The 23,735-nt window shown below is 41.6% G+C and overlaps 1 protein-coding gene across 1 annotated transcript in view; it reads right to left on the bottom strand.

The window, feature by feature from the left end:
- The window catches only part of LOC121950377 (A disintegrin and metalloproteinase with thrombospondin motifs 20), a 98,930-nt gene that overhangs the window by 57,560 nt on the left and 17,635 nt on the right, over positions 1-23,735 (bottom strand). Inside the window, exons 5-11 of the mRNA XM_042496359.1 lie at positions 20,245-20,328; positions 18,906-19,030; positions 18,765-18,805; positions 18,326-18,431; positions 12,714-12,860; positions 7,530-7,671; positions 6,736-6,840 (exon numbers count right to left, since the gene is read on the bottom strand). Of these exons, the coding sequence (XP_042352293.1) occupies positions 6,736-6,840; positions 7,530-7,671; positions 12,714-12,860; positions 18,326-18,431; positions 18,765-18,805; positions 18,906-19,030; positions 20,245-20,328 (750 nt within the window). The remainder of the gene's footprint in view (positions 1-6,735; positions 6,841-7,529; positions 7,672-12,713; positions 12,861-18,325; positions 18,432-18,764; positions 18,806-18,905; positions 19,031-20,244; positions 20,329-23,735) is intronic.

The following is a 23,735-nucleotide window of genomic DNA, read 5'->3' on the forward strand; positions in this document are numbered from 1 at the left end:
AGCCATTTCCAAAAGGCTTCACCTTTCATGTTGCGGTGTCTTTCTCATGGCTCTGGGTTCAGAGTTCACTTTGGCTTAGGCCTGTTGGGCATTTGCGTCGTCATCTCAGACATATCCTCTCCACAATGAACAATTACAACAGATTGCAACAAACATCATCTGTGGTAACTTGACATGGAGGTGAGAAGCAATAACGAGCTATGAAGCTAAACAGTTGTACAGGATTCTCTGACAAAGCTCTCTGTGCGGGCAGGGGACTGGAAATAAAATGACAGCTGTTATTATAGACTAGATTTACAGAGACTCATTTTTCAGCAAAGGGGTGCATGTTTCCCCTGTTCCATATTTCCTTTTTCCATTGTGCTGAAAGGGTGTGAAGACAGGCGGAAGAGAGATGACAAGAGGGAGGGGAAGGTGAGCAAGAGAGTGCATGAGAGACAACATGATGCAACCGTGACCCCAACCAACCTCTCTTCTCACTGCATGTCCTTACTTTGTTTGCTACCCTCTTTTTCCACTCTCTGTGATCCCTCCCTCCCCCACATCTTTCCAAGAAGTGTAAGGGTTGTCATTAAAGTGAATGAGTGGTTTGGCCATATCAGCTGTTCCATTCACGTGCGCCTCAGAGACACTTTTACTGTTGGTGTTTTTTTACCTATCTCTTGAAACATGTGCCTCTTGTCATCTCCTAAAACTTGCCTTAATTCATATTTATTTGAATTAACAACAGACCAAATGAGTGTGTATAATGTGAAAGTGACTTTTGCTGTGATCTGCTGCTCTAAAGAGATTTTCGCCTCTTTTAACAAAACAGTTTGCTTTTAAACTTATATTGATTTTTTTGGTCACTTGGGGGCAGAACAATAAACTCGAGAGGTGGAACCAAGTTATTGTTTTGTAAGTCACATTAAGTCTCAAGTCTTTGCACACAAGTTTCATGTCAAGTCTCAAGTCAAGGCTGACAAGTCCCAAGTGAAGTCCTAAGTCCTATAGTTTGAGTTCTGAGTCCTAACCAAGTGCGCTTTCACAAAAAGAAATGCCATTTTAACAAAACAACAATGACATGTCAATTTACAAAAATTGTAGATTTTTTTCAAAATGTGTTTATATTTGTGAAAACATGTTTCTTAAAAAGTTACTTAACTGTTGAGCTAATGTTAGCTCAGCATTACCTTACTAATGATGTAAATATTAAACTAAACTTACTGTATGCCAATAGTATCTTTGGTATAATTGTTTTCCAACTGGCACAGCAACTTAGCTTTAGCTCTTTAAGGTTCTCTCCTGCAACTTGATTGGATTGTTGGATTGCTTCAAACAAAGTCGATCTGGTCAGTGTCGACATTCTGGGAATGAATAGCGTTGACATCACATGATTTATGTAATGAATTAACCCGTAAAGCACATTTTAAATGACATACTTTTTAATCTTTGGCTGAGATGTTGAATGTGTTCGTGCATATGAAATGTTGTACCATGTCTCATTGATATGTAAATAGACAATTTCTTGCCAACACAACAACTTTCTAAAGCACTTCATCTGTCAAATGTGTGCTTCATTTTTTTAAAATTATTTACACATTCTGCCAATATCCAATGAACACAATACCTTTTACACAATATCATGATTTTAATAATTGTGTACACATTTTTGCCGCATTTTGACACCACACTATAACCATGCAAATACAACTTCCTCTTTCAACACAGCCAGCACTGAAAGATCCACTCACTGCCAAATGGACACAGTAATTCCATCAGCAAACGACGCAAATGTTAAAACAACAATCCTCTTGTTAGCCCAAATCCACAGATACGTCTGTGATGATGGCAAATCAAAGTAGCAACATCCTGCAAATATCCAGAGATTAGCAGAGAGTGACACTGATACCAGTCCCACACAATCCCAAGCTCCAGTACAGGCACACACACACACACACACTCACACACACACACACACACACAAACACACACTCCATCCCCGCATCGTACGACAAGTCTGTCAGGCTGCCAGGGAGCTCCAGCCAACACTCACCGCCTCCGCCAACAGACTCCATTCTGCCCTGGCTTCACTTTTCAAGACCTCACTATCTCACTCTAATTGGCTGAAACCAGAGCAGGTCGTCATTCTTTTCCGAGGAATGCTCTGGAAATCAAAAACAACTTCCCGTTTATTCACTTACACTAACCACTCAATTAAGCTGCTATGAAGAGAATCTGGGAAACTTCTGGGGTTTTACACCTAGAAAAAACCTCCGTAGGCAGTCATAGAATTAAATTAAATAAAAAAAAACACAATAATATTACAATAATATTTTTGTCATATTGCAACAATTTCCCCCCAAAATGGCAAGGGAACTTTCAGGGAGACCACAATCAAACTGACAATAAAATGAACAAAACAATAGAATGTGCATGTCCTTACAATTTCCATTAAATTTAGACAATTCTGCAAACAAAAAAATACTACACACAATCAAAACACACACACTAACACACACACACACACACGCATGGCCAGGATCCTTTTGAAGAGTGAGAGGGACCGAAAAGGGGGGAAGTACGGGAGAAAGAGCAGGAGAAGAGAGGATGGAGGGGGGGGAGGGTGGTGGCGGTATTTATAGACAACAAGTGATGGGATGCCCTCGTTAGTGCACGGCCCACTGAGCCAGATGACAGACGCGCCGCCAAGAGGTCATGTGACCGCATTACTCACTCCGGCGCCCTGCGAGAGGAGCCCGTTGAGCAACAGAGAGGGAGCGAGGGAGGGAGAGAGGAGGAAGTGGAGAAGCAGAGAGAGAGTCAGAGAAGAAGGGGAACAGAGGGGGAGAAAACTACCCATGAACCCTGCAGTGCCCATTGCCCTATTTCCGCTAAGCTGTATACAAACAAACTTTTTTTTTTCACTCTTCATTTAGAGGACATGCCACTTTTTGGGCGCTGACCTCAATTACCCGATGCAGTCACAACTTTGTTTCATAACCAGAAAGAACAAAAACCTTCCCAAAGCAACGCAGTCACAAGAGGTGACAGCTAGCTGTTGAGAAAATTTACTTTTTACGAGAGATGACGTTTCCCGTGTAATCGCTTAGAATGACATGGCAGGCTTTGCTCTAATGATAGGCTTCAGAGGAGATCTTTAAAGAGGAGCTGTGGTTGCTGAGACAATACCTGCTGCTAGTTTCCCCCATAGAGGCCATAGCCGTAATCCTCTAGATCTGACACCCTCACCACACACACACACACACACACACACACACACACACTCACTGCCCCTCAGGGCTCTGCAGGCACCTAAGAGCCAGGAGCTCGACCCAAGACCCTGTAAAGCCTTAGACCTGAACCTCATGACTTCTTTGAAGAAAGACTGAGAAAGGAGTCAGCAGAAGAGGTGTGAAGGTGTCAAAGAGGTATTAAGAATGTCTAGAAAAGGAAATAGAAAAAGACAGAGTGGACAAATGCAAGAGAGACACCAAGAGATACAAAAAAAAACAATGCAAAAGAATCACAGAGAATCATCTGAGTTTGCAGATTATCTTTTGAGGCACACAAACACACCATACCCAAAGACCACATAAAAGAGCTCTTGTATGGGCAGGTGAGTGTCGGTGCAGGGTCTGCCGCTCTTTCAACTCATGCTACTTCAAACAGCCCCCTGCACGAAGATGAAACTGGGCCCTCAGCACTACAAACAAAGGTGGTGCCTCCACTCAGACACACAAAGAAATGAAGGAAAACTGTTTGTGCATTTGTTCATGAAGAAAATAACTACCACTAAAAAGATCACATATGATTTTGTGGCTTTTTAGGCAGAGGCCACGCAAACCGAGTGTTTTTTGTCACTGACTGAATTTTTTTTAACAACTGCAGAAAAATCTGAAGGATCATTTTGAAGGAATAGAATAGTAAGGGTTATCTACCCTAACTTCAAGTATTTCACACCCCTGTCCAGTTGATGGCGTATAGGTAACAATTGATTAGGACAGAATTTTTACAACTCAGTCTGTCAAAATGACCAACCACAGGAAAGTCTAACGCATCTTCTGTTTTTAGGGCTCTAGGGATGGCCATGAGAGTCAATCTGCTGCTTTGGCTCAGACTGAAATATCTCAATAACTACTGGATGGACTGACAAGCAATTTTGTGCAAACATTCATAGTTCCCAGAGGATGAATCCGGTGGATGAAATGTTTTTTTTCTAATCTCCTGATCTTTCCTCTGACACCATTATGAAGCTGATTTTTAGACTTCGATAAAGGTTAACACAATCGCGTTCCCCAGAGGATGAAAAAATCACTTTGGGGATCCCTTAACTATTTAATGTGATTTGGGATCAACAGATGTTTAAATGGTCAAACCAAAATGTGTCTAAATGTGGTTAAAACATAACAATATTGTTGTGACAGACTTTTACGTGACTATATTTTAGTGATGGTCTTATTTACAAATGATTATATGTAACATACACTTACACATTTCAAACAAGTTTCACTTGGTTTTAAACTAGGCCTCTTTGGACCTGCATATTACAAAATCAATGTTTACAGGGTTCCAATAAAGACCAAACCTCCCCTGTAATCTAGCTAAGTCAGCTCAAATTGGGTTAAGAGTTTGTAGCTTATTAAAGCAAAAGCTCTTTGTGTGATTAAACTAATGCCATGTCTCCTCAACTGTCTCTCCCACATTTGGGCTGAGAGCAGTATGGGAGCTGCGATCCCAGGACCATCACGGTTTAGTCTGGTTGTTGTAGTTGGATTAAGATGTTAGCTATCCCCTGTTAACCTTTCCTCACTAGACAGCAGCTGATCCAGGACCTAACATGGTGAGGAGGGAGATGGAGCCAGATGAAAGGATATGAGGGATATAAGACTTACATGGGCCCACACTGCAAGAGACTCCTGGAGGGCAGAAGGTTAAGGAGAGAAGAGAACCCTCCTCCTTTCTCCCTCCCTCATGCATGTTCCGAATGCTAAACACCAGCCCACCACATCCTCATCCCCCTGTACCTCCTCCTCACTCTCCTCCCACCTCCTGCGCTGCAGAATCACTGATGTGAGGTCTATTGTGAGAGCGCTGGCTGGCCTCAGCCTGGGCTCTGTTACGGCCTGACCACTGACCCACTCACCCGCCTTTTAAAGAGGTTTTAGGGTCATGGGTTCACAACAAGGTGACTCAACTGTGAACGGCGGGTGGCATCTTCTTTCAAAGGGCCCACGTCTTCACCTTTCCCTCTCAAGACTCTCTCACCCTCTTCTTCGCCCCGTCTGTCTCTCTTTTCTTTCCACTTTCTCTCTTTCCCTTTCTGCGCCCCCCTCCCCTGCAGCCTTTCTTTCCATGTATCCTCAGTGACTGACCCGCCGTCGCAGCCCTAATTAGCATAGCATCCCAGAGCGAGGAGAACATGAAGGCTAATGGGGGTTGGGGCCCCGTAACAACACTGAGGGTAAAGCTTCAAGTTTCTAACTAGGGCCATCACCTGACCACATTTACATGGGTTTCTGCAACCAGAATGCAGGCAGGAGAGTAATGCATGATAAATTATTCCTTTTTCTTGGTAGAGGAAGGGAACTAGAAGGGAAAGGCATCAGGATTCAGAGCAGCACTGCATGGGAGGTTTGGCTTGTGCCAGCAACATATTTTGTCTAAAATGCAACAAGGCCAACTGATTGGGCAACAGAGGAAATGCATTCAGTGTTACAATACAGTGATCTGAAACATATATTTAAATCTGACCGATATTTTGGTTCAAAGCTAACTCAATCTGGTTTCATGGTTGTTGCAAACAGTTCTTTGTTGTTGTTGTGCTTCAAATACTAGATGTGTGGGCTTTGCTGCTTCAGGATAATTTAGTGAGTCAGTCTCAACTACCCCATAAAATGAGGATAAGATGATTCTAGTGATTACTGATTCATTTAATCCCACTAGAAGAAGTGAAGAAAACATTTTGTTATGTGTAAAGAAGACAACAGAATTAATATGATGTACAATAAACAGTGATCATTCTCCAACAACGTGACTGCAGCTGCAAATCTACACCCTCAATCTGACAGACCTTGAACATCAACCCCCAAATGTCATTCTACTTACTAAAATATCTTGTTCCCCAACCAATACCAGTATTGGAAATGTCTCCGATACTACCTAAAATGCTGGATCGGGTATTGTCGAGTATGCAAGTTTTGAGGTTAATTTTTATGGGCCAACCAGAAGTTTTCTCATTCCAAAACAGTTGCCTACTCAGCAAGTTCCACTGTGTAGCCTCTGGCAACTACAATTTATAAATGCAAAGTAGAATTGAGTTGCTGTTAATAGTATTAACGTCAAACGCCAAATGTCAGCAATTTGTCGATATTTTACACTGGAATCTCCCTCTAATAATCATATATTTTTTTGAAAGTCAAATTTGATAACAAAGATGGTTCTATGGCATTCATTCTCTGTATGTATTTGAAAATTTCACAAAGGGTGTAACCTGAGCCATGTCATACAATGATGATAGCAGTCATTTAACACACATGCAAGGTAGTGCAGTAGAGTACAGCTGTTTTTAACCTAATGGGATCGGCTTGGAATTCACTATCAGCTAACATGCAATTTCATGCATCAGAATTGGTATTGAGAAAGACAAAATGGTATCTGAATATCAATAGAGTCCACTGAAAGTGTTAGTATAGGTTACATAGCTCCTATGATCTCTTCATTAAGCAACTCGGATCCACATGTGGACCAACATACCATTCCATGTCCACAGTCAGTCCCATCAGCCAGTGGCATGTGCTGCGTGCGACAACCTTTATGGTCCCCCTCTGCGCTGGTACACCACAGCCTCTTGCACTGTTTCTGTAGCAAGAAAAATGAGAGATAGCAATAAACAATTTTTGCCTGTTTAATGATTATAGCATAAGAACACAGGCTTCCAACACATGCAAAATACTCTTATAACAAGAAATGTTTCATTTATTCACAAAACTTTTGACTTTATTCAGCTGACAGCTGGATTTAACACTATTTCCTCCCATATTGCCTTCCTTTGAGAAGAAGAGTGTGCGATTGCAGACCGAAGTATGGTTGTTGGTTTCTTCAAACGATACTTCAGCCAAATTAGCCAGGAAGTGACACTTTCTTTTGTGCTTCATTGCTTTGCAGATATGTGCAAGATGCATTTTTAAGTGGTGCAGCATCAGTTTTTAATTAGTGGTCGTGCATTCAACAATAGGCAGAGTTCATGTGCCTCTTTGTATGTTGTTAAACTACATGTTTTACATTCCGCATGAGAATTTACCATAATTATATTTCACTGTAAATTCCAATAAAGAGTCATAAAACTAAACGCAGTCAACTGAATACAATTTCATATCTGTTTGGCCTTTATGGATAACTACTCTGCTCAGATGTCTGAGGTCTCATAAAAACAAGGTTTTCTTGTACGTCTGAGTAGACGACAACCATGTCAGATCACTTCCATCTGAAGTCTTCATTCTTCACTTTTTCAGCGTGGTTTTGAATGCTTTGATTGCAAGCTAACTTACCATGTAAGGGCAAATTTGGGAACCGGGTCCAAACATCAGTTCACATTGTCTGTTGGCATTATAGATTTGGCCAGGGAGGAGGGTGGGCAGCTCGTACGTCCTGCCTACAGGTTCATCAAGAAGGCACTCCCCATAGCCGGTGCTAAAAAAAGTAAGAATGTGTGTACAGTAGATTAAAAGGAAGCAAAAAACTGTAAAAGCGTGTGCACAAACAGAGAAATACACACATGTACACACTCATCAACAAGGCTAACTTTCATGGTATGAACATTTTCAGGATAATCCAGTATCCTCTGACACTAAAATGTATCAACACGTGTCATCTCGTTCATACGAGCAATGTAAACTATCTCATTGTCTGTAATCATCCTCAGATGTGTTTCCCCCTGTGGGTGGTCTGTAAAGTTACCTAACAGAGAGACTGACACCACTTCCCCTCAATGGCCTGTTAGTAAATGCTGTCACAATGAAACTGGAGTCAGGCGCCACTGACTGAATAAAACTGCATTCTGATACAGGCTGAAAGGGATTTGCACGCTGACTACATTTTTTTATCCGAGGCGATTTCTCATTGCAGATGGAAAACAAGAGAATTTGGAATCATAAAGCACCCTGATTAAGTTTCATAAATTGGTGCCAGCGCCAGCACTGCAGCATAATGACAGATTGTGCTGTGTATCAGGCACACCCTGAGCCACAAAATAGCAACAGAGGCAACAAAAGCACAGCTGGACTGAATGTATGCACCAACAGCCTGCATATGAAATCATCAGCCCATACGGTTGTGAAAAGGCACAAGTCAAACATGTTAGCAGAGCAAGTTGAGCCTCAAAGGATCTCTTCCTTTTTGTGTTTACCTTTGAGAAACTGGCGGATGAGGCGTGTACAGATGTGTAATTACACAACACGTCTGCGCCGCTCTGACAAATTTAATCCGGGATTGAGCTGCTAAAACACCTGCTCCATACAGCACCAGCTGATGTGACAGGCCAATAATTACACAGGATTATCCTGAGTTACCGTCACTTTGTTTCTTTCCCCTTTCATTTCCAGCCATAATGTCAGAAAACTGCAGCAAACAGCGCTGGGTGGCAGGGTAATGACTGCATGAGAGTAAACCTGCAGTTGAAGATACTGTGAATGAAAACTGGAGCAGCCTGTCAAGGAATCACACAGACAGTCCCATATTACAGCGTCTTTCAGCAGTTGGTCATCTGTCTAATCAGTGTCCTGGAACCTAATGGAATGATTATTAAGACCAAGACAGATAGACAGATGGAGAAGGGGTCATTGTGGTCATTTTTTAAATGAAATGTCTACTTTTTTTTTTTTTTTAAAGAATATCGGCTGTGTGGATTCGAGAAAGTAAAACAATTCCTCTCTGGCACCAGCCGAGATTCTACACCTGGCAGCCATTGGGAAACTTGAAAGTGAATTTATTTACAAGATGACTTATAGTTGGTTGTTGTGTTCTTGTCATAAGAGTCTAAACAATAATAGTTTCCATGTACAACATACTGGGTTTCCCTCCACCAACAGTGCAACAAGTCTACTCATATGTCAGACTGATGATGTTTGCAGAGGGAATGACACAGAGCATCACTGCACAGTGTTTGATCAAACAGCACCAAGTAAACTGCAGCGATGCTGTCATGTCAGAGTTTTCTCTGACAGCATGTATCGATTATTGTACAGGGAGATGCAGAACAAAATAATGACGGAGGTTTAGTTGAAATGGAGCAACATACCAAAAATAAAGATCCATCTTGATTGTATTTAAGTCCCTCTCCACCCAAAATTGTGTTTTTATTTTGTTTATGTCCCCTACAATGAATGATCTTTGACTGTCCTGATTTGTATCTGTGAAAAGCTTGACACTAGAGAGGTGTTTTCACATTCTTTTACCGAAGGGGTGATGTCTGTGCATTTCCCTAAAGGTTCAGCGTGCAGGATTTAGGGGGTTGTACTGGCAGAAATGGATGTGTTCATTAGTTTATAATCACCCTACATTAAGAATTGTGATTTCTTTTTTTTTTAGAGCCGTTTATATCTACATACAGAGCAGGATCTCTGCCATGGAGTTCGCCGTGATGTTTCTACCATAGCCCAGAATGGTCAAACCAAGCACTTGCTCTAAATAGGGTCATTCATGTTTTCGCTTTGGCCATCATAGCTCTCCTTTAAAGTTGGTAGATAAAGTTTTACTTGGTTGCAATCAGCAAACCCTACACACTGGACCTTTAAAATCTGAAATTCAAATACCCAGGCATACCCAGGCAAGCTAGTTTAGGTTAGTCACTAATATGAGAGCCAATCGCTGCAGAATTCAGGAAACACAAATTAACGTGGTAAAAGATTTCCACACAATACCGGCAAAGAAATCTAAAACCTCCAGCATAGGATGGACCTGTCAGTAAAGAGGGCAGCATAGTGATGGTTTTGACTGACTGAGTGTGCAGTTTTTGGATGTAAACCAACCCCTGGATCTTCCCTCCACTTTCTACTAAATCCCCCATCGCAGCAGATATTATTGTATGTTTCACAGACACGAACACCGTGTAAGGCAACCCGTTGTAAGCCACTACCAGTTAGCTTACAAGGTAACAAGCTAACAAACAACATAAATACAAAAATGCTAACAAAACATGCTATTCTGATATGCCTGCTAGTTGCCCTGCTAGTTGGTGCACAACAGACTCTTCATCTGCGTCTGGGTCTAACTGAGGCTCAAAGATCTATAGCTGAATCTCTCCAATTTTCCCCCCAATGCTAACACTGGCCATCTTGTTGCACGCTGCTCTTTCACTGGTCAATTTAGTGCAAGTAGCCCTGGGGAAGGCTAATGATGAAACCCATAATACAGAAATATTTCATTGAGGGAGAAAGAGTAGATCTGTTTCTTGTTATTTTACTATAATGTGGGAAAACCATGTTAAACAATATATTAGTTTTAGTAAGACACGTCTGGAGAGGGACTTAAATAAAATGACAGCTTGAGAAAGTATTAAATAAATGATTTCAACAAAGAGTGGTTGCTGCCAAAGTGGTTAGACTAATTTCTGAGGTGTATAATGGAAAATGATAGGGCTTGCCCACTCCTAATGATTATGTGGTTTCAACACCCAGCAAACACAACAATTAGTGGCTGGCAACAGTCAAAGATTTGCATTTTACTTTTATATTTGGATTTTGAGGCTTAAATCAAACGGCACAGTGCCACACAGGGAATGAATGGTTGCTTTATGTAGTGCTTGACACATAATCACACTGCACAACAGCAAGACGCTTTTCATCAGCTTTCAGGTGCGGGAGTTCAGCGCACATTATTACAGCGACAGTGAGATAAGGGGGGAGAAGGAGGGGAATCATTTGCCTTTTGAAAAGGGATGTTTGAGAGGTGGCTCGGCCTTTCGTTTTTTAAACTGGTAGGAGAGCGGCTCGGATTGAATTTGCTCTTCAGGGAGAATGGGCAGTCAAAACACTGACGTACTTGACCAGGTCGGCCCGCAGAGCAGGAGCGGCACTGTAGAAGAGCTCGTTTGAATCAATGCTCCTCATTGTTGGCTAGAGACGGATTTCAAAAGCACTTGGACGACACTCTCAAGGGTCTTTCCCACCGTTGCGGCTTCCCACACTAAAATACTCTCTTCATACCTGCTGGGTTTCTAATATATCTCATATGGTTACCAAATGTTCAAGCTTATCACAAATGGGTTTGACATTTGCATCATACTCCTGGTTTATGTGCAGCAATCAGCAACACACTGAAACCCAACACAGCTGACATGGAACGAAACAAATAATAAAGAGATTCATCTTCAGCTGAATGTTCCGACCACTCCATGTTGAGGTCATTGCTTGCTGGAAACTATGTGAAGCACAACCTTAAACTCCATATGAAGCGTCGCCTGACACTGTGCTCTCGAGATGCATCTGGTCAACAAGGCCATCCTTTGTGAAAGCCTCTACAATTAACAGAGGAGAGGAGGCAAAGATTAAAGGGTCATGTCCAGGGAAGATATAATTATAAATGACATTTCCCATCTTAAAGGGAAGCCTTTCACCGGGAACAGTGACCACGGTGCGGGCTGGGAGTTGCTGAATGAGCTGTTGCCCCGTGTTACAGGTTTTGGTGCATAAAGCAGGCTAGTGACTCGATTACTGTTTGCCCAGCATTTTGAGAGCGGGGCTCTGTCTGAGTGGGGAGACAGCTGAGAGGCTGCGAAAGACACATCGCTTGGGTCAGCCAAGGAAGACCCCCAGATTCAAACAGGAAATACTCTTTCAACACCAGGCAATAACAAGTCCACACAGTTTACATTGCGCTGACCTGTCTAGAGAGTGCTGCAAGGGGACATAGAGGCAGTTTGTTTAGCCGGCCACATCACAACAAGTAAAAGTTAATGGCACATTGAAAATGTGAATGTGATAAAATGAAACTGGACAAAGCATCACTTTCTCTTCCCTGAGAAGAGCCTGTAATCAGTCGACTGTTTTGATAACAAATCAGTTTAAAGAAGCAGTGTGAAGAATTTAGTTGCATCTAGCGGCAGGACTGCAGACTGCAACCAGCTGAAACTTCTCCCATCTGCCAAGCATGAACTCCTAGTTAGGATTGCTTCGGTGTTCATTTTTTAGAAGGTTTTTACCCTGAGCCGAATTACTCTTAATTAACTCTTCCTCTCATAAGTAAAACGACCCAGTGATTAAAACCAATAAAAACTCCACAGATTTAGGAGGTTTTTACCAGGAGCCACTTATTCATCGAAGTCTCTCCCCCCCAACAAATGGACAGTGTGATCAAAATAACACTGAATAAAGCACTGAATACTTAATAAAGCAGTTTTATGTTAGAAATCAGTGTTTTCCCAGTACTGTCTGGTTTACCGCGGAGGGGCTACTAACTAGGGTGGCTGATGTGAAAACACAAATGGCCCAATCTAAGGACAGTATTTGATTTGTCCATTCTGGCGGTGAAACTTGGCAGATTCTGTTAATGAGGACCTTCTGTCTATGTAGATAGAAACGACTCATTCTAAGGTTAAGAAAACAAAATTCTTGTTTTCATGTGATTCAGGCTAAAAAAAAAACTTACTTCTTATTTTATATTCCATATCTGCTGATATATCTCCCTAAATCCTAAATCCTACACTTTTTAAAGTAGAAAGGAGAGCTGGTACCTACTCTAGAAACTCTGTGATGTACTTGCGGCTGCACTTGGACCACGACCAGGGATTGGTGTCATAGTTGAGCGTGGGAGCCATGACATGATACTGGTGTTTCATCCCCGCCTCCCGACACTTTGGGTTGTCATCGTGCGGCATGTTGAACCTGGTGCAGAGAGGGAGAAGAAAGGGGGGGTTTAGAGATGGAAAGGAGGATATAGGAACACACACAAAGTGATTATCAGCTGCTTAATGGCTCAGTCATTGCAAGGAGGATAAATGTCACAGGATTTATATTCAGCCATTTTAAACCATCACTGTGGGCCACCACACACAGATAAAGACACATATATATGAGTAATAACACACACTCTGCACCTTACTCATCTGTTTTTGTTTGTTTTTTTGCGTTGTTTATACGTCCAAAAGACGTCCATAAAACTCCAAGCGGCCAGCAGGCAGTGTGACATTAAATACAAAATGTCACTCTTTATCTATCAGCATCTATCCCCTTCACCATTATGGCCAACATGCTAGTGAGAACCACCTCCAGCTCACCCCCGAGAGGTCAAAGGTCAACATCTCACATTCTCAAAGAGCTTAATGCAGAGGGAAAGGAAGGGGCAGTAACACCGTACACATCGAAACAACCGTATATGCTGTTCCAGTGTAAACATGTATACACTGTATAGAAATATTTTTAATAGTCTTGATTAAGGCTGCAGCTTTAATTTCCTTGTGTTGTCTGACCAACAGTCCAAAACCCAAAGATATTTCATTTGCACCTTTATAAAACAGAGACTGGCAACAAATTCTCAGAAGTGAGAAGTTAAAAGCAGCAAAGGTTTAGAAACTTTGTTTAACAAATGACTTAAAGCTTAAACAATTACCAAAATATTTGGTAAATATTTTTTTGTTGATCTGCTGATCACTTAAAGATTCAGTGTGCAGGATTTTGGAGGACATATTAGCTGCAGAAATGAAATATAACAAGTATGTTCTCTTTAGTATATAATCACCTGAAAATAAGAATTATTGTGTTTTTCAGACCTTAATTTTATTTCTTCCCTCATCTGTGGATGTATTATTTCAAATTCTTCTACATAAACTGAAATGAGCATTGATATGACATGAGATATGTAATTTCCTCTTTGGCTCAATAGAAATATTTAGAAACAGAATGAGCTGTTTCTATCTATATAGGGAGTACCGCCATGTTTATGCAGTAGCTAAGAATGGACAAATAAATCACTGGCACACTAGATAGAGCCATTCACAGTTCATGTTTTGGAGTTTTTGCCCCCATGGTTAGAGGACGTTCCACAATGAAAGCATTTTTTTTTTTTTTTTACGTGAAAAGGCTTTTTTCAGTGTTTTTACTGGTTAAATCAATGTATCCATTTGTTTTGGAGAGGAAAAGACCTCTTCTGATAATTCAGCACCTGGTAAAAACCTTCTGAATCTTTAGTTATCATAGAAAAATGGTTGCACACATTCCCAGGTGCTAGGCAAGCGGCCTGTCCGGGACGAGCGAAACAGCGCTGCAGAAACACTGACTCGTAACATGAAACTGCTTTATTCTGTGATTTACCTAGTCAGTTTGTTTTGGAGAGGAAGACACTTCTGCGTATAATTTGGCTCCAGTTAAATATCTCCTGAACACTTTAGGAATTCTAACTAAAGCCTAATTCCCGCTGCACAAAAACCTGCTAACACCCGCTTACATCTGGCTTTTAAATGCAATCAGAATGCGTATGATCGGCATTCACACCCGGGTAAAATGACTCTGCAGTAGACACAGGTTTTTATCACCTCTGGCTCCAATCGGCTTTAATGGGAACGAAACACCGGGTGAATGCGGTAATTTCAGCTCCTTAACCAGTGAGATGCCATGACGCGCCCTCACTAATTATGGTCTGTCTCCTCCGAAGCAGCATGTGTGCCCTCAGAATTAGTCTGCACTGAGTTTGAGAGAGAGAACAAGCAAGACATATTTAAAGAGAAGAAAGCACTGAAAAGTTTTTGAAGACTTCTGTTGCTGCTGCTGTCTGCTGTTTACCTGTTCTCCCGCCTGTCTGTGACCTCACACAGACACACTATAAACAAAACAACACACATGCACACATGCCAGCTGACAGAAAGGCCGATTCGCTCTCCAGAGGTGAGTTCAGTGTCAGTGGGAATGAAGCCACTTGCTCATATCTAGCGGGTTTACCCCTGCTCCCACTTGGCACAGAGGAGAAGTTTTGGTTGGATTGGTTGCAATCTGCAGTCCTTACCACTATATGCCACTAAATCCTGCACACTGCTCCATTAATCGAATAATTGTTTCAGTGTCAGTCATAATTAACTATAACACAAGAGTCTTCACAGAAGAACATCTGTGTCAAGTGAAGAACACAGCATGGCATCTGCAGATTAATGAATTCATCCAGGCTGTCTGCAGCTGGCAGTCTCATAAAGAAGGTTTTCTTGATCATGTCCAGAATAGTGTAGTCCAATACGGATGTCCCGTTTTGTGCTGCGGTTTGGCACATACCCATAAATACATGTAGTCCGTGCACACAAACTCGCACACGTATCTATACACACAGGAACTCATGCAGCTGTATGATGTCTGAGATGTTTACAGCAGGATGTGGGCCAGTGCTGGGCTCTGGACTGTGGCTGAGGGTCAATCCATACCGTCACACAAACAAGACCTTGCATGGTTGGCATGAGGCCCACCCTACGGGGGCCGAGGGCCTGAAGGCAAACACCCAGGGAATAATTAAACCCCTTGCAAAGTAATGAGCTCCGCACACACAAACCAAGCTGGTGGCCATTGCTGACAACATCAGATCTGGCTCAGGTATTATTTGCAAACTAGTCTTTGTCACTTCTGGTGTACAGGTGCAAGCAGACAGTGACAGGCAAGTTCAAAATGAACAGCTTGAGACTTTGCCATGTAGACTTACTTATTATTGTGAATAGGATTTGTAACAAGAGCCAAACGATTTGTATTTTTAAGACATTATGATGATTTAGTCGTCCCAGATCTGAAGAGTACAAACAGCATGAAATCCGGAGATGAGAGCCTTTTAGCTTAATTAGGTCGTAAATCAGGAAGTGTTGAGGCTCTTGGTTTGGCGACCTCGAGGGACAGATAAATAAAGGAGTCAATTCCTGTGGGAGAGTACCAACCCCAGCACTTAATTACTAGCATCCAGACTAGAACATGATTAGTTAGAGTCCACTCACTTTTAGTCAGAGCTCTCAACAAAACAAACCGCTTTGTTCTCTGCACATCACATCTGTCATACCACTCTGTCATCCAAATAGATTTCAGCAAGACAAAAACAGATTTCTGTGCTGAAATGCCGATAAATTACTGTGAGAGTAAGACATGCTGCTGGAGCGATGACAACCTGAATTCCTGCAGATTGGCTGTTCATAAATAAGAATCAGAGCCAACAGTGCAGTATGCAGGAACGGCATTTATCAGCACTTCAAAAATGGAACTTGTCAGTGGATTACACATTTTAGCTCCTCCTAATTTAGTGCTCCGCAGAACAAACCATCTCTGGCAATCTCAGTAATTGCATCCACTTATCCTGCTTGCTGGGGTTAAGTGTGATCGGGATAATGCCACTCAAGTTTATGTGGTATAGCCTGTCATATTTTGTAAATAATGAAGCCTGTTTGCAGCTGTAGACTCACTTATATAAAAATTTCAGGAAGATTTATTTGTGATGTAACGCATTTAGAGCATTTGCATTGTCTGATGTTAAACTTGATTATCTGTGCCACCTTTAACAACTATCAAGTGACACCGTCTCGCCTGAAAATCCCCACGATGGCTATTAGTAATCACACGTCCTTGTGGTCATCTGAGAAAGGCCTCCTCTCCATTAGTCTAAATCTTTCTTTAATCTGCAATGCTCTTGAGTGGCTCCCACTACCTGACACTGGCTTTCCCAGAGCACTAAACACTCTGGAGAGCTCACGCCTGTGAACGTAGCGATTAACCACGCCAAGAAGAGGCAGAGCCAACTGGGCCTCCAGCTGCTTGAACTTTAGCATAAACAGATCCACACAAGATGCAAGAGAAGTGGGGGGGGGGGGGGACTCCGTCCATCTGGCTGCTCTGGTCCGAATCTCCACTGGAAGAATGTGTGAGCGGGACAGAGGAGGTAGAAGAATATCTTTCATTCTTCACCAGTGGCTCACAGGACACTGGTCCTTTTACTAGCCTGCACAAACTGACAGGCCGACCGGAAAGAAAATCTGTTTCTCGCTTTGAGTAAAGATAAGTGCTTCATCTTTCTCGAACAATATTCCCAAAAGTGAGCTTGCTGAAATGAAAAAGATTTTCATGTCGAAGGTGAACTTCATCTCTAACCACAACTCAAGTAAAGGTTCAGTGTGTGGGATTTAGGGGGATATACTGGCAGAAATCAAATACAATAAGTATGGATTTGTTGGTGTTTAATTGCCTGAAAATGAGAATTGTGTCTTCGTTACTTAAAATAAGCTGTTTCTATCTACAAAGAGAGTAGGTCCTTGTCTACAAAAATTGTTGTGTTGCACCGCAATGCTTCTACATCAGCCCTGGATGAACAAACCAAAGACTGGATAGGGCCATTCAAGTTTTCCAGTCAACCACCATGGTTAGAAGCACTTTGGTGACAAGAGCATTGGAAATACACCAATTTTCTTCAAGTGAAATTGCTTTATACAGTGTTTACTGTGTCTGTTTGACCTCTGTGGATTATGCGGCTCAGAGTAAAAACCTCCTTAACGTCTGGATCTTCAGTTATCAGAGAAAAAAGTTGAGCACAAATTAGCATGTGCTGGGTTAGCTGCCTGGCTCCGCCATACCAAGCAGCATTACACAAACACTGATGTGTAACATTAAACTGCTTTACACACTGTTTGTACCAGTTTAAATAACATAATATGTTAATATGCAGTAATGATTGATTTCCCATGGATGTTTGGAATACACATCTCCCATATAAGAGATAAAGTCATGTGTTTTGACTTGGTCATTTGGATACTGATTATTATGCAAGTCTTTTTTTGCTTCACACAAGTGGCAACAGTTGCTTGTTGTGAAAACATGACAGGCATGTTGCGATAACACTACCATTACTCGCCAACAGATGAAGTAACATGACGGCACTGTGACATCTTCAGGTTGTGTTATCAGTCTTTGGGGCTGATACATGGAGAAGGAGCTGGGAACAAGCATACACAATATTCAGCCTTGCTCTTTCTGATAAAGTTCTGTGTGCCACTTTCAAGAAATCTTTGTATGTATTTACTGTATTTCTAAAACCGAGAACTCCATCTAAGTCTTTATACCAAAACCATACTTAATTTCCTCTCAAGAGTCCTCTCAAGACACATACAGAGTTAACTTCTTGAGCTGTATGGTGAGGTATTATAGGCTGGCATGTTATTAAAAGTTTTTCACTTTATTATATTTTGCACCTGTGTCTGCTTCACCCTACGTCTCTTGATAAGAGGCCTTTTGTTGGTCAGAGCTGGCTGTGAGGGGTGAGATTGTGTGTGTGTGTGTGTGTGTGTACACAGAATGTGTGTGTATGTTGGGGTAGGGCTGGAGGGGGTATTACAAGTAAAACGTACACATGGCCCAGCTCATGAGCGATGGTAAAGGAGGCACTAATTCCATTTTCCTCACTGATGGAGCAGCTCCGGTACGGGTCGCACATGGTCCCCAGCTCTGCAAGCCCTACAGGGTCACGTACACACAGAAAAAAAACACACAGATACACATGAACACATACAGACACACATCTATTTGAAAAGAAAGACCTGCTGCTTGAGTGTTAAAGGCGATTAAACCATCAAAACTTCTGTTCCATAAGAGAGATTAGCACCGCCACCGACTCCCTCCCTCCTCCCTTTTCTACCACTCAGTTCTGTCACTATAATATTATTAGCTGACAGCTTGCCATAAACTCATTACTGCACAGTTTATGAGCCGTGACTAACGGAGTGGAAAGTTAATTGAAATGGACTTGAGGTGGAGATATTTTTACAAAGAGAAAAGGCAAAAGTTTACCTAACGTGTCACATTTATCTTTCGCACGGCAGATGTCTTCCCTGAAAAAGGAAACATAAAATGCTGTTAGCCCCTCCTAAAGTTTCATTTCAGCATCTTGGCATTTTGCTTTCAAAGTGAGGATGGGAGATGAGTGTGTACCTGGTAATAAGAAGTGCTGTGTCATGGTGAGAGGGATGGCTGTCGTCCTGGATGTTCTGGCTCTGCTGCCAGACACAGAAGTTGTGGAGAGTCGTGGCGGCGTTGAAGCTGACTGTGGGCCCTTCCTGTTTTGGATGAAACACCATTGTGGATGTAACGAAGAAACCAGGTGCACAAACTGTAATGTTTTAACTATCAGTTGAAGTAAGAACGTCTTAAAGGGGCTCTATGCAACATTCAGAGCAATTGCGTTGTGTGGACACAGTTCTCAACATGGAGGTGGCTGAGCCAGCAGCTAACAGTGCTAATTCTGTAAACAGGGCTAGACCTTTCACGATTATTACCTTATTAACTTATCGAGGTCAGCAAAATGATTAAGGTCACGTCCATGTATCATAAGACACTGCCCTTATGTTTACATGTGTGTTTGTTTACATAACAATGTCAACATTTTTGCTAACATGAAGTCAGAATAAACAACAGGGTTGGGCAGAATATTGTAAAGAGATAAAGTAAAGAGAAGGTCGAATTACAACACACACAGAGGGAGTATGACCTCATTCTCTGCTCAGGACACCATTGCAGCCAATAGTTATTTGCTGCTATATTAATGCTCTAAATGTCACATACATGATTTCTTAAAGAAAAACATGGGAAAAAAGGCAATGACCAACTTGGCAAGAAATGTCCCAATAATTCCAAGAAATTTAACCTAAAATTCTGTTTTTAAAAAGAGGACATGATTTTTAGAAAATAATACAAAAACAGGGAAAAATGTCCAGAAAATCTTGTAACTTTATTTTTATTTATTTTATTTTTTTTACTAATTTTTTTGTTAGTTTTTGGGCCATGTTTTGTTAAGTAGCTCCTTGCCTCCCCCTATGTTTTGAAAGAAATCAAAACAATTTGCTCAGGTTTTAAAAGGGTTAAAATCCTACATAATAGGGATATTTCTCTACCTGTCTTATTCTCTGAATTCTGTCCATTGTGACTACTTTATCTGGCAAAAATGACACAGATTAGAGCACAGATTAGGAGCCTCCTACAGCTTTCCTAACAAGTTCAGTTCCCTGTCATTTAACTCTTTAAGAATCAGTTACAGCGACCAAACAAACTACAGTGAGCCTCTTCAGCCACCTCTCATTTGCAGGTGGCTAGCCGCCTTACTATAGTAACGTTTGTTTTCCAAGGAGACCTCTCTTGAGACTTGAAACTGACAAGGCAGGCAGTGTCCTTTCAAACAGGCCCCACAGAGAAAAGGCCAGGCCAGGGACACCTGCACTGACGTCAGACATGTCAGAGACCTGGATACAGTTAGCATTCAAGACCCCACGCTCACCTGTTCATTGTGGACGACGACTAGCTTGACGATCATGATGTTGATGAGGTTTCCTACGCTGGGGTCCCTGTACACTGCTGCTACCTGTAACAAAGACAAAACTCACAGAGAAAAAATGCAAACCTCCAATAACCTGAACCAGAGCACAGATAGAGACAGCATGAAAGCTAGTCTACCTCTCTTAACTCAACACTTGGAACGAGAAAACACGGCTATTACTCTTTGTGGTTAAGCTCCATGTTCCAAGCAACAGTTCATTCGAGTCAAAAGAAACAAAAAATGTCTCCTTCAGGGTAAGTTTAATCAACAGGGTATTAAAACCAATTACAATTCCCCCACAGACCTTGGCAAAGAAAAAATAAACTAAAACCTGGACCCAGCAACAAATGTGAAACTTCAGCAAAGCTTGAGCTCAGAGCCCCTCTGTGAGGACAGCAAAACATTCCCTCTGTAGTTTTTCCTCTCCCCTTCTCTTGCCTTTCTCGCGCACCCCTGTCACGGTCGGCCAGCAGTCTCCTGAGGCCGTGTGCGGCCTCCTGACAGGAACTCATTAGTCCACTATAAACATTTAGCTTTTCTTAGCCTGGGGGGAGGCAAACGTGGCCCAGGCCTGTCCAGAGTGGGCAGAGGGAGCCTGTCTTTGCATGCTCGACGTCCAACTGTGACACAGGACGTTGCTCTGTATGCTCTCGCCCAAATGTATGTTATTGTATGGTCAGTACAAGAACCAGAAGCAAGGGAGACTGCAGCCCACACTGGACGGTCACAAGCTCTGCTGTCACAAAGACACGTCAGCAAGGACATAGCTACCATCAAGGACACTTCATATTCATATTCGAAGTATTAGTTTTGAAATTTAAATTTGGGGTTACATAATTTGAAGAGGAGTTCGTGTTTTTCCATTACACAATTTTTTACATGTGATGTTTTTTGTAAGAATGATTCTGATACTTTCTACACAAAATCGCTTCAAAGATGACTGATTGAAGAGGAATTTTTAAGTTCTTCTAGGGGGATTTTGGATTACTATAAATGTACATTTTATTAGATTTGTTTGAATACAACATGAACAAAAAAAACCATAATATAACATGAAGAAAAAAGATTTAGCTTTTAGCTTTTTTTAACATCTTCAGTTTCTGGGCACAAAAAGACAACCACATGACTTAAAGGTATACTCTGCATATTTTCAGCCAGCTTTGATCTTAACTATGTAGTTAGTATGTGTAAATAAACTATGGTAAACTTTTCTCCATCTTGCAAGCGCCCAGATGTCCTACCCATCTCCCATTAAAATATACCGGATGACACATGATTTTGCTGTCTCTAGGGCTGTTTTTAAGTCTACAGACTGTACTTCTGCATTAGGACGCAAAGAGTATGAAGCAGATTGAGAGAGACAGCTGCCCCTCTATAACTCAGCCAAAACTCAATCAAACGGTAAAACTAAGCAGTGCTCATCAAATATAACCTAAATTTCTGTTACTGCATTGTCTGATATGCAGAGTGAAAAAGAATGTTGACCTCATGTTATCGGGGTAGTCTTACCAGGCTATAGGTTTTTTACCTCTTGAGCAAAAGCAAAAGCCACAGCCCTTTTTCTCTGTTTTCCCTGGCCATGTAGCACCAGTTCCAAAAGTATTTGCATCTTTCTGCTGCAGAGACAGCCTTGTTTTATGAAAAGACCATCTTTCTAGCAATGAAATACTTCTTTGTGTATTTTTTAAATCATTACTACAGTCCTAAAGGCCAAGACAACAACATCAACAATAACACACAAACACTTTTCTGTGGTCAATATACTTTAAATAATGTGACTTAGGCACTGAATCTGTATGACAAAAAAAACAAAAAACCTCACTCTGATCAAACCCAATGGATCAGGCTTGGTTGATTTTTCTGGTTTCTGTTCTGTCATATTTGGGCTGTTTTGGTTCAACTGTGGCAAAACTAAAAGGAACCAAGACACTGTGGGAGGGGAAAGGAAGAAAAAGTGTGTGTTTGTGTGTGTGTGAGCACCACTGGTCTGCAGACAGAAGCATTGCAGAACTAATGTTTTGACTTCAAACCTGGCAATACAAACTGGCCTGGCACATTTAACACTGACTGTACCCACACAGTCTTACAGAAGGATAACACGCCACTGACAATCATTACTCCGTTATATGTTAATAAATGTTTTGAATGGTCAGTCTGTCATACTGCTGAGAACACACAGTTCAGTACAACTGATAAACTATCCTAAACTATATGACACACACACTCCTGCAGCACTTTAATACATACAGAGACATTCAATCACAGTATAACTGGCCTGATCACCAGCCAGCTCTCTCAGTCAGATATAAGACTCGTAAAGAGGTCAAGGTGCTGAGTCAGGATTTTACCAATTAACTGGGACACTTTCATTGAAGCAGCAGTGTGTTAGGGTCACATCAGGGTTTACAACCAAAATGTCAAACAGTAACGTGAGGCTAGAAAAACACAGACCCGGACTGGAGGATTTTGTTTCACATTTTAAAGGCTTTGTTCACAAATTATAAAGGAAAATGTGTCTCGTTATGTCAGAGAGATAGTTTTTGATAGTTTTGGGTCCAAGGTTTTGAAGTGTCAGTTTCTGAGATTTCTGCTGCCACCACAATAGCAACATCTCTTTATAGAAAACAACCCAATTTCTTTGGACAAACTACTGACCTCCCTGTTTTCTGGGAGTATTTCCTGAGAATGTGGGTCAAATGAAATCTGTTTTACAAACAGTTCTGATCATTGAGAGTAACAGGATCGTTTTTAAAGGAGCTGTATGCAACATTAAGAACATTAACATAAAAGCAAACCATGATTTGATATGTAAGGATATTGTGCAGTAATAGTGTTCTGAGCAGAGAGTGAAGTCACGCTACCTCTCTGTGTGGTAAAATCAGAGCTTCACGTAGTCCTGTTTGTGCATTCCTCCGTCTTACACTGCGCTTATTTGGCAGTTACTGCTGATATCAGGACCAGCGTCGCTTCGGAAGTAAAGCAGTAGCACTCACCCTCTGGTTTCCCCAGTTAACCATGTTAGCTCTGTCAGCACTGTTGCCATAGTTTGCGCTGTTTATTGGGTCAGCATTATTAGCTGCTGACCGCCTGCTAGTCCACCTCCATGTTGAGAACCACGTGTGGACAACCTCTGAATCACAGATATGCTCTAAAAGTCACACACAGCTCCTTCCAAAAGTCCAATTTTGTACGAACCAAAAAAAAGGTATTCACCTCTACTGTATTTAGGCCCTGTGACGTTCAAAATTTTGTGATGAAAGTCCAGCAAGTCTTTCACGCTAAGTTAAATTGGGTGAAACAACAATTAAAATGATGTGTGTCCACATCCATATGTTTAAGAATGACAAAGCAGTGTGCACTGGGAACACATGTACTGTAAATATTCACCTACAATAACATATTCCCAAACTCACACCAAAATCATCTAATAATACTGAACAACAGAAAAAACT

The sequence above is a fragment of the Plectropomus leopardus genome, chromosome 11, assembly GCF_008729295.1.
Source record: "Plectropomus leopardus isolate mb chromosome 11, YSFRI_Pleo_2.0, whole genome shotgun sequence".
Classification (NCBI taxonomy): Eukaryota; Metazoa; Chordata; class Actinopteri; order Perciformes; family Serranidae; genus Plectropomus; species Plectropomus leopardus.